The 15,115-nt window shown below is 40.5% G+C and overlaps 1 protein-coding gene across 3 annotated transcripts in view; it reads left to right on the top strand.

Moving 5' to 3' along the window:
• WAPL (WAPL cohesin release factor) overlaps nucleotides 1–15,115 on the top strand; it is a 56,294-nt gene that overhangs the window by 28,300 nt on the left and 12,879 nt on the right. For 2 of the 3 annotated variants that reach the window (XM_015866005.2, XM_015866006.2), the window contains exons 5-9: nucleotides 4,158–4,253; nucleotides 6,850–7,002; nucleotides 7,253–7,389; nucleotides 8,945–9,056; nucleotides 13,443–13,670. In XM_015866005.2, coding sequence (XP_015721491.1) covers nucleotides 4,158–4,253; nucleotides 6,850–7,002; nucleotides 7,253–7,389; nucleotides 8,945–9,056; nucleotides 13,443–13,670 — 726 coding nt within the window. The remainder of the gene's footprint in view (nucleotides 1–4,157; nucleotides 4,254–6,849; nucleotides 7,003–7,252; nucleotides 7,390–8,944; nucleotides 9,057–13,442; nucleotides 13,671–15,115) is intronic. The other variant, XM_015866008.1, reaches the window with a different exon arrangement.

Genomic DNA, 15,115 nt, shown 5'->3' with positions numbered 1-15,115 from the left:
TCATTTTATTTCTAAGGGCTATTTCTACAGGATCATGTAGTCCATTTCTGTAGTGAGCTGCATTTGGTGGTTCTAACACCTGGCTGTATAGCCAGCGAGTCTGTAGTAACTTTCCAATGAATGGCATCTATGTCAGGTGGGTTTGCTTCCCTCAGGTGCAATATTTGGGTCACCTTCCCAAATATGATTAGTACGTAACAAAAATCAGTTAGCAAATAACTGTTTCGATGTAGGGACGTTCTCTGAGAAAATATTAGAGATCTTTTGCACTGCAGTGAAATGTCTTTTATAAGAATGTTATTGGAACTCCTTTCTGTTTAACAGGAGTAAAACAATTGGCTGCAGCAGTATTTGTGGTACCAGTGCTTTGGGGTACTGTAAAAGAGCACTGTCTAGATGTTGAAGATGTTTTTACTGCCTGACTCAAAATAATCCTTATATGAAGAAATGCAAAGATAAGTGTCAGCTTTGCAGGCGTTATTGAAAATGATGGGGTTCTGACCTGGATTTTACTAAGATGTGTCTACAGAGCTATTAGAAGTAACTCAGATTTCCCATTCGTATGGTGAAACCCAGCAGCTGTTCTATGCTTGCAAACAGAAGAGCATAATTCCCATCCTGGAAGGATGCAATAAAAGCTCAAGATCCAGATTCCAGCTGCATAAGTATTTCTGTAGATAGGGTTAAAACAAACCTAACTTTGCTTGTTGCCCTGAGTGGTCTAGCAGCTCATGATGGAGTGTTGCAGCACCCAGAGGTGATCTGTTGGCATTCATCTGCTGCTGTGATTGAGGGGATGCAGCTCACATTTGAACACTGAATGATACAACTTAGGTTCTGATCTACTTCTGATTTTTAACTGCTTGAAACTGCTGTCCCATCAGAAGTCCACAGATATTTGTCTGCTTTATGAACCTGTGCTGAACTGATATCCCATCTTCTCGTTTCAAAGCATAGGTTCTGTTTCTTCGCTCCAAACAGACATTCATTCCTTTCCCTTTCGGAAGATACAGTCAGTTATGAATAGCTTTGTTGCATAATGTATTTGTTACGTTTTTTGCCTTCTCAAAGACAGACAGAGAAGTGCTCTCAAGGATTATAAACCCTTAGTGATAAATAATAAAATAGTTCAATGTATTCAGAGGTTTTTTCAATTTATCTGTAGTTTTGACAGGTATCTGCTGCACCATCTTAATGAATGCCCTTCAAATATAAATAATGCATTTTTCAGGATATCTGTTAAAAATGTGGGTGTTTTTTGTTGTTGTTGTTCTTCTTTATTCCCTTTGACTTCTACCTAGGAAAGCGTTCTGCCTGCCAATAGCTGCTGTCTGTCTTGTTTTGCTAGCATTTTCAGCGTGACTCATGTTCCTGGCTCTTACTTTCTGCTATTCTTACATCTGTGAACGGCAGGCAGTGCTGTATCAGTACTCGTGGTGTGCCAGCTCTTGCTTTGAGGCTTGCAGGGAGGAGAGGTTAAGCCTGACCCATGGTTTATGTTGTTTGGAGATGGTTGTATGACGCTGACACTCCTGTGCATCCCTTCTATACCAATAAAGAACAGGTAGGGCTTGGATCTAGGAGCAGGGAATAGGACTACAGTTACGGGCCAGAGCTGATGTTCTGTAGGAGCTGGAACCATTGTTACCACTTTCAGCTGGTGTTCTGTTCAAACATAAGTGAAGAATTTTTTGCTGGCACTGCTTGATTTCTCTGGTGAAACGCAGCTTTCTTCTGCATTGCTCTGTTAGTACCAGAGCAAGCTGTGAAGTGCCATGTCACAGCACACTTTGGGATGCCCCAGTTTTGGGTTTAGAAAGGATTTAAGGAAAATCATGGGAGGAAAGCTCATTTTTTGATGACTAAATAAGACAACAGCTCTAACTTGGGGAGCCCTGGAACCTGACATGTTGAGGAGCTGTCTCTTTGTCCCTTGAACTCTTTCCCCTGTGTCTGCTGCATGCAGAAAAAGTAGGATGGGTGCTCTCCCCTTGCAGGAGGATGGCAGGATGCACACACAACAGTGGAGCCCAGCTTGGTCAGTGCTGCCATTGTATCTGTATCAGCCTGGCAGGTGGGCACAGCCCTGGGGTGCTGCTGTGCTCTGGCACGGGCTGCTTCTCCCCATGGCATCTCCCTGACAGGCGCCAGGCCTGGCCCTGCTGTGACAGAGATCTGACAAGCTGCCATGCTGCACGTAGCTGCCAGACAGGAAATTCAGGAACGTTACTGTGTTTGTATCCTTTAAGCATGAGTATCTGAAGTTTTATCAGAGATCTGAGGGTACTGATAAAGAATAACCTATGTTATTAGGACCTTAGCACCTGTAGTGCAGTACACAGCTGTCTGAATTGTAGTAGTTAAGCTTACCTTAAAGTTAATGAGAATTGTGCATCGTCATCTCATGAACAGTCATAGGAAGCTGAGGCCAGTGCTAAATACTTTTCTTACTTTCATGCTATTATTTCTTCGAGCTGCTCTTTACATCAGGGTGCTGCACACTGTAACCTCTTCCCAGAATAGTGTGCACTGAGGTAATGTGTGGAACAGCTGTGAATAGCAAATAAATAAAGTGACTGTGGAGGAAATACTCAGCGGTTGGTTATCATCATACCTTTCTTGATTTAAGGGAGCATCTTTCCTACTCAGTTTCATTTGTTCATCACAAATCCTTACTGAATTTCAGGGTAAGAACTTGCTACTCAGAAATATGTGGGAGAAGGAGTTAACTCCTTACCATTTTGTCAGCAGTTAACTGTGTTTGAATAAGGATCTATACAGCATGGTTTCCTAGTTTTAGGCAGGTCTGCTGTTGTAACTGCATTCCGTGTGAACTCTTAAGTTTCTCAGTTGAACTTTCTGAGCCTGGTGTGTTTGTTAGGAAACTGTGTGAGTTGGTGCTTCAGCCTCTTGAGAAAGCTCTGAATGGAAACTGTAGGAAAACCTTTAGTTATTTCTGTGTACACTCCTCGTGGCTTCATGTGGCTGCTCTGAGACTTGTTTAGAAGAGCTGCTTTGGGAATAGGGATGAAACCATTGTATGCTTGCAGCTGTTTGTTAGAGGAGCACGGCTGTAAAAACATGAGAAATAAATCAAAATTGAACTAAGGTAAGTTTCTTACAACTACATCAGAGCACACTTTGCACTTTGTAAAGAACAGAAGGGTGTGTAGCACAATGGAGTTTGTACCTCAGGAGTTTCTACGCTGCTGTCAAGTTTGCCTTCCAAAGCCTTACCATGTTTCATAGGATTGTGAAATCCATGCAGATGGTTCTGCTGGTTTGCCGCGCATAGCTTCTCTTGGGCTCTTTGAGCAATAACTTGTTTTAAGTAGCTGATGTGTTGTATTTTGGCAGAAAAGATTTTTTAATACCCACAATTTTAAATGAATTTTCCATGCTTAAAATGTTGTATAGGTGCAGGTGAGGTGTTAAGCTATTAAAGAACATATGCAGTGTATGGCATGCTGAGAAACAGTGAAAATTGAACTGACGTGTTAGTCTGAAATGTTTTTATGCAACTAGACTGGCAGGCTCTCATGCCGGAATACAGTTCATTTAGCTTCCTTCAGAGAACTGGATTGCATTTCCCCCTAGAATCATGGAGTATGTTTTCTGATTCAGCTTTGAGTTGCCTTGGCACATCTCTGGGAAGGAAAAATAAGCTTAATGTATTAATGTGGATTAAGACATTTCATTTGAGTATTTTCTATTTCTCCAAGCATCAGGATCCGTATCAAATTCCTATTTTGATTCCGAACTGTTGGTGTTTCCTACAGTCGTGTTCTTGGCTAACAGCTTTTTGCCTGTAGCTGTTTTTGTCTGTAGGAACGTTGCAGATCTTTTGTGTCCTAATAAATCTTATAAGGATGGATTAAAAGAAAAGGGAAAAATTGTTGATCTACTTGGGTGTAGTGTCTTTTGCCAGTTATCTTTAGACCTGTAAGATACTTCAAAGCCTTGTGTTATGTACAGTGTGGAGATTTTAAATGAAAACTTATGCTGCTGGGAAGCCAGAAGGGAAAGAGAGAAGTTCATTTTACTTGCAGCTTTGTTGGCTCTTCTTGGTACAGCTGTTTTGGAAATATAAAGTAGCTATTGGTGAATTTGCATTTTAGAAAGAAACAAAAATCAACAACTTGATTTTTATTTTGCAGTCTCCCACAAAAGCTGTATATAATGCTAGACACTGGAACCAGCCGGAATCAGAGGTTCTGCCAGCACCACCGGTCTTGAAAACTCCCAGTGTCCCGGTAAGTAGACTGTTCTTAGTGTGTATCTGCTGAGTTTCAGTGCTGTCTTTTGAACCTGATAAAAGTTAGTGCTATTTGGTTATGTCACAGGCATTCAGAATGCATTCAGAATGAAGTCTGCTTTGTGAGATGAGCCACTGATTTGGCAGGAAAGAGTTTGTCAGTGGAAATAACCTGGAGTGAGATCTTCCATATCGTTTCTGTTTGCAGATAGTTGTGTTCCCTGGTGTGCAGAAGTTAAGCTTTCTAACAGTGGACTCCATTTTATCTTCTGTGAACCCTGAGAATTAAGCTGCTAATACCCATAAAAAAACAGCAATTTGTAGGTAGAAAAGGAAAACTTCTTAAAGATATTTGCATTACTTTTCCTCCATAAGAACGAAGTATTGCAAATCGGTGATGGGAATCTATGGGCAAGGTGGAAGAAACAATTTTCTTTCTGTGCCTGGAAGGACCAATATTATAGGAGGGTGTATGCAAGAAGTTAGTAAGAGGTGGAAACAATACTTAAAGAAATCTGTTCAAAAAGTGTTTGATCAGAGCTTTAAGGTAGTCATCTTTGAATGCATTTAGACTCTGAGAAACCAGCATCTGTGCTTATATGCGTGCACAAGTAGTTATGGATTATGCCGGAAGGGCATTGTACATCGTCAATAAACTTTATTTCATTTGGTGAGGAACTGATTTCATATCTGAGAAGAGAAAATGGAAGTGAGGTTATTCTAGCACTGCTACACAAACACAGTGTTTGTGTTTCTTTTATTCCACCCCTGTGCGTGGCTTCTGTTCTGATGACAGCTCTTTGATTTACGCCTCTTTTGTTTGTCATCACCTCATTCACGATGGCCTTCCTTTGCTGTTAACCATGCTGCCTGAGAGCGCAGATGACTTGGACTGAAATAACTGTTTGCACTAGCTTTCAAGAGAGCACATTTTTCACCCTGAGTTTTTCCTTTAAACAAATGATTAAAAGTTCTTAAACCCTTTTCTCGATTTCAAGTGTGTAGGTTTGAACTGAAGCTTTTATTGCTTGCTTAATCTTTCTGTCAATACTCTTTTGCATGAAAGACTCTGATAGCCAGCTGCAAGACAGATTTTCTCTGTGTCTCCTCAAGTGGTCTTGGAGCAGAGACTCTTCAGGTTAGGAGAGTGTTGGGATCAACCATCCAAACAGGCCATTTTGTCTTCTGTCAAGCTTCCACTTTGGAGCCATTCATGTATTAATTCAACATGGCAGAGGTTTGACTGACACAACTTGCTAGCAGAAGCTGTAGGCGCTTCTGATGTTATAAAGTATACCTGAAGTTACTTCAAGTCATGTTTTTTAACCTTGATTCCTGTGTTTGATCAAGATACAAGAGTAGTAAGAAATAAGCCTTATTCCACATTCCTGAACAGGTGATCCTGCAGATACAGACATATTTGTTTTAAACTTACAGCAGATAACATGCAAACTGCTTATGTCAAGTACTTTCTTATGGCTTCTGTAACTCTCTTGGAATCCCTTTTGAAGGGGAAGCTGTCAACCAAGACTTGGATGAGTCTGTTTTGCTTAGGCAGATCTCCTGCTTTCCAAAGCCAATTAAGATCACAGTCTTCCAATAAATACTTTCCAGGATGGCATATTATCCTTCTACCACTGGAGCCTAAGCAAGCAAACACTGAAGTTCTGCACACTGGTAAAGGCAGTGTGTAAGGAATACTGTGTTTCATCTTGTGTTTTAATTTTGACTGTTGATGCACAAGAAGAAAGCTTTCTTTCCTCATATCCTCTGCAGCATGTAACAGCTAATACATGCCCTGTCTGCATCAAGTTCTTTACCACCTTATGCTTATTCCAGATTGGTTCGTGCTGTAGCATGTTGTTCCTGGAAAATATCAGCAACACAAGTATGCACGTGGCCAGCGTGTGGAGGAAACCTTATTAGAGCATACCCTATCGGTTTCAGGCTTTCATGTTTCATTAATAGCATGTTTTAATCATACTAAGAAATTTGTATTGGTAGTCTCCTACCTGGAGTCATTCTGGAGTGTGTTAGGTTGGTGAGCTCAGTTTCTGGTTGCACTCCCTGAGCACAGTAGTGCGGTGGACTCCAGTAGGTAGGAATGAGAGCAGTGGGCACAAAGTTTTTCAGTTCCAGCTGTTCTGAAGCAGTGATTGCTCAGTGCTGTGACCGTATCATTGCTTCATGATGGTTCAGTATAGCTACCGGCTGTACTGTCAGTCCTGGAAGCTCCAGTGAAAGGGGGGTAAAATACATCTAAGTATCAACAAATACTTGCTTTTAAGCCCTTGAATGTTTTACTTACCCTAAAGCTTAAGGGATTTTTTTCAGTTTTGGAATTCACTGGAGTGTTCCTGACTAATTAAAACTGTTTTTAATACTTTAAAATGCATGCAATTTCTGTTTTGATTTATTTTTAAGAGTAGGTACATTATCACACAGTTTAGGTACATCTCGGTAGCTTGAGGGAAGGGCTAAATTGTCCCAAAATGTGAGTTTGACAATTGCACACCTGTACTGTTTCCTGATGTATTCAGTGTATGTTTACATGCTCAAAACATCTGCCCATTTTAGCACTTTCTTATTAATAGGTAAGGCTATCTTCAAAGGAGGCAATTCATAAAGATGATGGAGTTTTTAAGGCTCCTGCACCACCTCCCAAAGTGATTAAAACTGTGACAATACCTACTCAGCCCTATCAAGAGATAGTAACTGCATTGAAATGTAGGAAAGAAGACAAAGAAGTAAGTATTTTTGACACATTTTTAAAATAAAGAATTGTTGCTAATTCTAAGTCCTGAAGGAGCACTATCAAAAAGAGATTTGGCTTTCCTCTTAAAGATAATACTCGTTACTTATATAGTTGAATGGCCTTTGTTGACTACGTAAATGTTTCCTTGCACTCAAAACTGAATAGATTTTAAACTGTACTTGCTAAGGTTATAATCAGTCCCAAGAGCAACTTACCTAGGTCGAAATATTTGTCTCTTCCAGTTGTACACTGTTGTTCAGCATGTAAAGCACTTCAATGATGTAGTGGAATTTGGTGAAAATCAAGAGTTCACAGATGATATTGAGTACTTGCTAAGTGGATTGAAGAGCAATCAGCCCCTAAACACACGTTGCCTTAGGTAAGATACCTTAATATCAAACATCAATCTGGTTTGTCAAAGTGCAATTGAATTAAATAAAGAACCTATTAAAGAATTGGCCAAACTTTAAAATGCCATTTGGTAGTTACCCAGTGCTGCTTTTGTAAAGAATGAGGTTTGAAAATAGTCTTGAGGCTACACTGTGAGTAATCAGCAGCAGTACAGAGGAGAGAAGATGAAATAAAAAGTGGAGCAGTATGGTACATCTTCAGAACTTGTTTGCCCCGCTGTAAACTAAGGAAGTCATTCTTCACTCTGATTTTAAATGAGATGTCAATTGGGTTTTTCTTTAAAGCAGAAGGTTAACTCTAAAATGAGATCTGTAAGAGTTCAGTTGTGTTGGCTACAATATCAGGCTGATTTTGATGGTGATACTGCTGAATTTCCACTGGAAGTGTTGCAGCCACGGTGCTTGTTGTGAGCTTTCCTATGTTGTCTTTAAGTACTGACAGTGCTTCTAATGTTCAGTTTACATGCTGTTTCAAAGTTAAGATCCAAAAAGTTATAGTCATACTTTGATAAAGTTTACTCACAACAGCAGTACTGGTTTCTATTGTCTGAACATCAGATTAATTGGAATGATGTTCTGTAGCCACATAATAGTTTATCCCATCTTCATACTTGTAAAATTTCCTGTTTGCCACAACTGAAATGCTAGAGAAAGGAGCAACGTGATTCCACAGGCACAGCTGATAAGGATGCTTGGAGATTTGTCTGCAGATGAGAAAGAGCTTTACGCTGGCAGGGGAGCTATTACAAACAGGATTTATTCTTCTTGTTCCCCGAGAACAGTAATGAATATTGTTGGTTTAGCATGAGCCCAAGTAATCTGCTTTCCTGTTTCTGGGCACATTATTGTGAAAATAAATGAGTACGTCAGTGGTACTTCTGGAGTGTCTTTCACATCAAGTGCCCCTGCTTATATTGCAAGCATCCTAAGGCTTTCAGTTGACTTCTGACTTGGCATGTTTATATCAAGGAGTTCAGTGTTCCTTATTAGTCATAGGAGAGTTGTTTGCAGTATCGTTCCCACATCACTCCACACTGAAAAGCAGTGTATTTTGAAGCAGTCTCTGTGCTGGGCTGTGCTGGGAACAGCAAGGCAACTTTATTAACAAAAATATGGGAGAAACTTCCGTCTATTACCACGGAGCTGGTATTCTTTTTGATTAGACTAATGTATTGACTCTGTAGTGTTTCCGTCAACTCTAAACGTAGCAATAAGTATCAGATGATTGTGTTCGGTTGTTTGTTTCTTTTTAATCAGTCAATTAAACAGATAGGGATTGGATAGTGATGGAAGCTCATGTTCATAATTCTGGAGTATTCCTCGATCCACAGTGAGCTCTCCGCTACCTCTAACTCAGTTTCGCGTTCAATCTATGAACACTTTATTTTCAGTGTAATTTTTTCAGATTTTGTTTGAAAGAAGCAAGTTGAGGCTACTCTTTCAAATTGGTTTCTTAGACTTGTTTCAACACAGTTCTTGTGGATGTGGTGATTTCAGTTCTAATCCAGAATGAATTCTCTCTAGTGTAATCAGCCTGGCGACCAAGTGCGCCATGCCCAGCTTCCGAATGCACCTGAGAGCACATGGGATGGTCGCCATGGTTTTCAAAACACTGGATGACTCGCAGCACCATCAGGTATGTATCCACTGTGTGTTTCATTGCAGTTTGGCTTTATTGGTTTTCTAATAGCTATCACAGAATGACAGAAGTTGCAGTAGAAAATTGTAGGCATAAATGTTTAAGAGATGGTATTTGACATCTTACAGTGCAGGGGGGTGGAAGGAGGAGTGTGAGGTGAGGAGAAGAGCTGTGGAGCTCTTAAGTAGCTAATTTTAGGATAATAGTTTATTTTCTCGCTTCCTGGCAAATTAGTAATGGCTGACTGTAAGACACACAAACCAGACTCAACGTATTCATTGTTCTGTGAGTGGCTGAAATAGTGCTGAGTGATGCTAGCAATAAATATAGCCACACTATTTAAGATGGATGCCACCACTGAGTTGCAGGAGATCTGCAGAGGACAGCTATGGTTACTTGGAAGATATACAAGCTTGCTGAGTATATTTTAGGCTGTCACTTAACAGTCCCCATTATTCCTTCGTTTTCAAAAGAACTGGCACATGCAGTTCAAAAGGAAATTGCATGCTATTATTAGTCCACAGTAGCAAGAAGCATCGACTCTATTCACTCCTTTCTGCCTGTTCTTCTGATGCTCCCTTCTGTCTGGGGGGGGAAAAATGGAAGTTAACTGTATTTAACATTTTAAGGTATATTTCTTGGTATATATTATACACCATTACAAAATCACTGATAATAAATTCTGAAATATGTGCTCTAAATACTGTCAGTGTATGTTTCATCCACTAAAACTGTAACTTGTTTAACATCAGAAGGAATTTCTCCACTAAATGGTAGTGTGAGGTAACTCAGTAATAAATCGTGTTACGCTGAACCTTGGTGGCTCACATTAATTTAACACAAATAGGGTCTGTGCGGAAAAGAGAACAATTAGTTTGTTGATCCCTTTGGTACAGTGTTTTGGGTGTGAGAGAGTACTGTCATAACAGTACAGCTTGGGTGTATCCTGCATTCACTTGTACTGCACAGTGGAATAGAGTGAGTGCAGAAGACTTGCTGATTTCCATAAGGGTGTAAAATAAGTAGATGCAGAGCAATTTTTCAATCAGCAAAGGAAGCAACGTAGCTTGTTATCTTCTTGAGCTGTGCCCCCAGAATACTTACGAGTACTTGTTGGATGTGGTTTGCTTACAGATTTATCTGCTGAGCTGCAATTTGATTTATTTAATTATTTATATTTATGTTGACTTTGTCTCTTTAGCCCCCATTTCAAAGTTAGAATTCTATATATGGTAGTTAATGAGGTTGCTCTTTACTAGGAGAGTGGTTAGGCCCTGGAACAAGCTGCCCGGGGAGGTTGTGGATGCCCCGTCCTTGGAGGTGTTCAAGACCAGGTTGGACGGGGCCCTGTGCAACCTGATCTAGTAAAGGTGTATGTTTGGTGGCCCTGCCAGGCAGGGGGGTTGGAACTACATGATCCTTGAGGTCCCTTCCAACCCGGGTCATTCTGTGTCTGAACCCTGTGTAATTAACTGCCCCGAACACATAACTCATCAGAGCAAGATCTTTTGAATTCAAGAGTTAAGGTTATTTAAGATTAAGCCCACCTGTCTGTAAGCAAACCGACTTTGAGGAAACTGTATCAGTAATACAACACATAGCTGAAGCAGATTTGTTCTGCAGGGTGACTATCTGAAATCGTTACTTATTTTGCAACATGGTCATTTTCCTCTTGCAGTTGAGCATTTGGGAGCTTGTTGGCCCAGTTGTCTTCGGTTTTTCCTTGTTGCAGGAATCTAGTTCTTGTTATACATACCTACTCCTCTCCTTTTTGCAATCTGGCAGTCCTCCTGTAGCCTGAAACCTTCCATGTAATATCCTGGCCCCCACCCTGATTCCTTCATAATCTGAGCAAGTTAAAACCTGGGTAGGAAAGTCTGAAGGGAAGTGGTGACAGGTGCTTACACGGAAGAAAAGCGGTTTCTCGCTGTGTAATAGAAAGTCAGCTGGATTGCAAAGAAGGAAGTCTGAGAGAAGCAAGATTTTGGTACACTTTACAGAGTTAGTCTGACTGCCCTTATCAGGCTTGTTAGTGTCTGTAAAGCAGAGTGTTCTAAGCAGTGATCCAAGAGTAGGCTGTGGCTATTTGAAATGCCTACGTGTTAGTAGGTCCATATCGTAAATTCTGCAGCTTCTCTCAACTACTGCATAGATTTCACTTGTCAGAAACTAAATGTCCTTTGGGGGTTTGAGCAGCTGGGTAGTGCTGTTCACTGGAGGGCGGTTCAGTCTGTTCTAAGAACTGCCATTCCGAAGGAACAAAAAGTGCAGTCACCTTCTGGTAAGCTGACATTTCTTACAGTTTAAACCAAATAGGATTTCTATAATTTAAATGAAAAAATTACAAGTTTACTGGGTAGAAAGTAGAAATTAAAGTAATGTCCGTCTAGGCAAGCTGTGTGTACTGCTTCCTGCCTTACATGGCCCAGCTGACAAAGCTGGAATAGGGATATTCACAGCTAAGCTTCATTTCTTAAAAGCAATCCTGTGCCTCGAGGTCATACTGTGAAAGAAGATGTAGATTTAAAAACTCCTGCTTCCTTCAGTATTCCAGATGCATTTTATTCACCTCTGCCCTCAAGGGTTTCCCTGTCTCAGCCAAGAAGGCATCTTAGCATACTTTTTGATAGACTGTCAGCTGCCTGATCCTGCTTTGGAAATGCTGGTACTGCCTGGTATGACCAGGTATGATTATTGCTTGCTTCTAAGATAGAGGCAGCTAATTATGGCTTTGATAGTTGGCTGAACTGTTAACAAAATGTTAATCTAGAAATTCAGCTCTATCCTGTTGAGCCGTACAGCATTCCCAGACTTCATTGTGTGATGTGAATTTAACTTTCCTGTATTTTAAATTTGCCAGTCATGCAAAAAAGAATTGAAATACATGCATGCAGCATATTGACTCTTCTTTCTGAATTGAGTTCAACCAGTTACTCCAAAGAAAAATGATAGATTCCCCCCTCCCCCCCCCAGATGTCTGAAAAGGTTTATGGAAGTACTGTGCCCTGCACAGCTCAATTCTCCATGTACATTTTTACTCTTTATTGTTGCTTGGAGCTCGTCTGGATAGATGTGTCTCTTGGCACCAGTACTGTGCTTGCCAGCCCTAGCGACAGATAGCTTTGGTCTGAGCTCTTTGCTCTTACAGTCATTTGTCTTTTCCTGACAGCCCCCTTCTGCTTTTGCTTTTCTGGATCCTCATGAGGATGAGTTGCAGCTCCTTGAAGAAGGTTTAGGTATTCTTTAGCCAATAAGAGGTCCTTATAGGCCATTTCTGTTAAATCTATGTAGGATAGGAATGGTTGAGCTAATAGCTTTTTCTAGTTGAAAAACTGCCGTGGGAGAAAGGACTCATTTGGTTTGTGCTCTCTCTGCTTCTAAAAAGCAAAATTCCCATGGAAATGATGTGTTCGTGCAGGAATGGTTTGGGTAGGCTACTGACTGATAGACCTGCTTGGCAGAACTGGAGCGTATGGCACCAGGTGCTTTTTTGTCTTCCTTTCCCATCCTTATGATCTTTCTGATGACTTCTGTCACTAGCTGAACCTACCTAACTTGAACGTTCACCAGCATTGGCACACTCCATGCTCTTTTTGCTTTGTTCCTCTGCCATCTGTCTCTTCCATACTTCTGTTACTGGAGATATCATTATTCAGCTTCAGCAATGAATCTCTCATGAGCAGAAAAACCTGCTTTTCAACCTGAGCTTTATGAATATATTGAATTACTTGTCTCATTCCTGTGGGTTAGTAACTACCTACAATGAATCCATTTATGTACCAGAATAAATTCTCATGCAAGTGCTAGTGGAGGTGGGGACGTGTCGGGTGTTTTCTGTTGTGTAGATAGGTGAATGCTGATGGCCTGGCAGTAGAGCTGGAACCTTTTCCCCAGCATTCTGTTCCATGTTGTTGTGGTGTGACAGATGGCAGCAGAGGGGCACTATGGGATGGTACCTGACATGGAAGTATGTGTGATGCAAAGGTGTGTCACTGCATTCCTTCATGCGGAAACAGTGGCACCCATTGACATTCATCAACACTTCCTGGATGTTTATGGGAACCACCAAGTCTCTGCAAGTGAGGCAGTGGGTGGTGCATTTCAGCAGTAGCAGCCATGGCTCACCTCCTCTTGGACAGATGTTTATGAGCACGGCATGCAGCTCTTGTTCATTGCTGGACAAATTCATTCGCTGGTGGTATTATATTGCCCGCTCTCTAAGTAGTGTTAGTGTGTTCTTTGTACCTGTGGTAGTGTCTATGGAAATAAATAGGTCAGAATGACCTACATACGTTCTCATCTCATTAAAAATCGTATAACTTGTTTAATGTGATTATTAAAAATGTTTTTCTTTTTCTTTTTTCTTTCCTTTCCCAACCCAAGAATTTATCCCTTTGTACAGCAGCTCTAATGTACATCTTGAGCAGGGATCGTTTGAACATGGATCTAGACAGAGCCAGTTTAGATCTGATGATACGGCTGTTGGAATTGGAACAAGATGCTTCCTCTGCCAAGCTGCTGAACGAGAAAGACATGAATAAAATCAAGGAAAAAATTCGGAGACTGTGTGAAACTGTTCACAATAAACATCTTGATCTCGAGAACATCACGGTGGGTATCGTGCTTTTGGTTTGAAACCTTGACAATAGTGAAATGCTTAATGAAATGGAATTGATAACACCAACCTTCATTTCCTATCTCATAACTCACAAGTCATGGCGCTATCGAATTTCTCTGTATATGTGATTGCACTGCAAGTACCTTCTGAGTTTAAAATTTCCGTTATGAAAGATTTTCAGAGGGATAAAGTTGTGTTTTTCAGCTGTCTGATTCACCATTGGCTATTGGTAGGAGTGTAGCTCATCACGGGTAGCCATTAAAAAACAATAAGATTTGAAATAATTATGTTCCAAGATTACATTTAGTTTATTTGAATTTCTTTGCTTAAATGTTTGTCTGTGTACATCTACAAACAGGGCTGTAACATAAGAGAGTTGTGTGCTAAACTGAGGAAGTGGTGCAAGTACCTGCATTTAAAAGTGAATAAACAAAGCTGTCTTTCAGAAACCAGTTTCTCTCTGCTGGAAGTGCAGCAGCAGACATATCGATAATGTGAAGTTTGGATGAGGGCTGTTTATTTTATGCTACCTTTCTCAAGCCTGCTGATGCTTTGTGTATCTTTAGCATCTGCAGAGCGAGCACATTTTTGTCTAAAAAGAGATTTGACCCTGATTTGATGCTGGTGTCGAGCTAGTCTGAAAAATAAAATGCAAGTTGCATGTCTTTTTGAAAGAGCGTGTGTAAAGAATGGGTAACAGATTGACTCGATGTGTGCTCAAAGAAGGCACGAATTACTGATGCTTTCTTGGTTTCACCCTATCTCAGTATAACAGATGTTAGTATGATCTCAGTATCTTCTTATAAGTTCTTTAATGTTTCAGAGGTCAGTATTATGTCAAGTTAGGAGGAGTTGAGATTTAAGGAAGGAAGGATAATCTTGATATAATCCTTAACCTTGGTAAGTGATTTATGTTGACAAACGATAATTGCTCCTGTATTTATTTGTTAGGCTTCTTTCCTACAAACTTAGAAGATGTAGAGGCAAGGAACTCACTGATCTTTTTGGCCTTTGAAGTTAGCAAAAAGGCAGAATACAACTGAGTCAATTTTCTCTGCTTGCAGCTTGCTCTAGTAATTTATATGATATAATCTTAAGGTACCAACAGAGCAAACTGTGCTTTCAGAGTGATGTTGAGCAAGGAATGGGTATGAACAGTGTCTCACCCTGGAGAAGACTCACACAGTGCACGATATGCTGGATCTTTTGCATTATAAAATGTAAGACAGCTCCATTTATCAAGCACAGAACAGCTGCTTACGGGTTTGTGATTGCTAAAGCATGAAGCAACACAGGCTACAGTCTTCTATGAAACTTTTCTCGTATTCATAATCTGAGCTGGCCCAAGTTTTAAAAGGGAGAGGGTGTAGTAAGAGCAACTCTGTTCTGCAGGGAAATTGTCCGTGAATAAAGAAAAATATTCTTTAAAAATCCAGGC

This window comes from Coturnix japonica, chromosome 6, assembly GCF_001577835.2.
Source record: "Coturnix japonica isolate 7356 chromosome 6, Coturnix japonica 2.1, whole genome shotgun sequence".
NCBI classification, from domain to species: domain Eukaryota; kingdom Metazoa; phylum Chordata; class Aves; order Galliformes; family Phasianidae; genus Coturnix; species Coturnix japonica.
The sequence above is the reverse complement of the archived record's forward strand: the minus strand, read 5'-3'. Positions and strand labels throughout refer to the sequence as shown.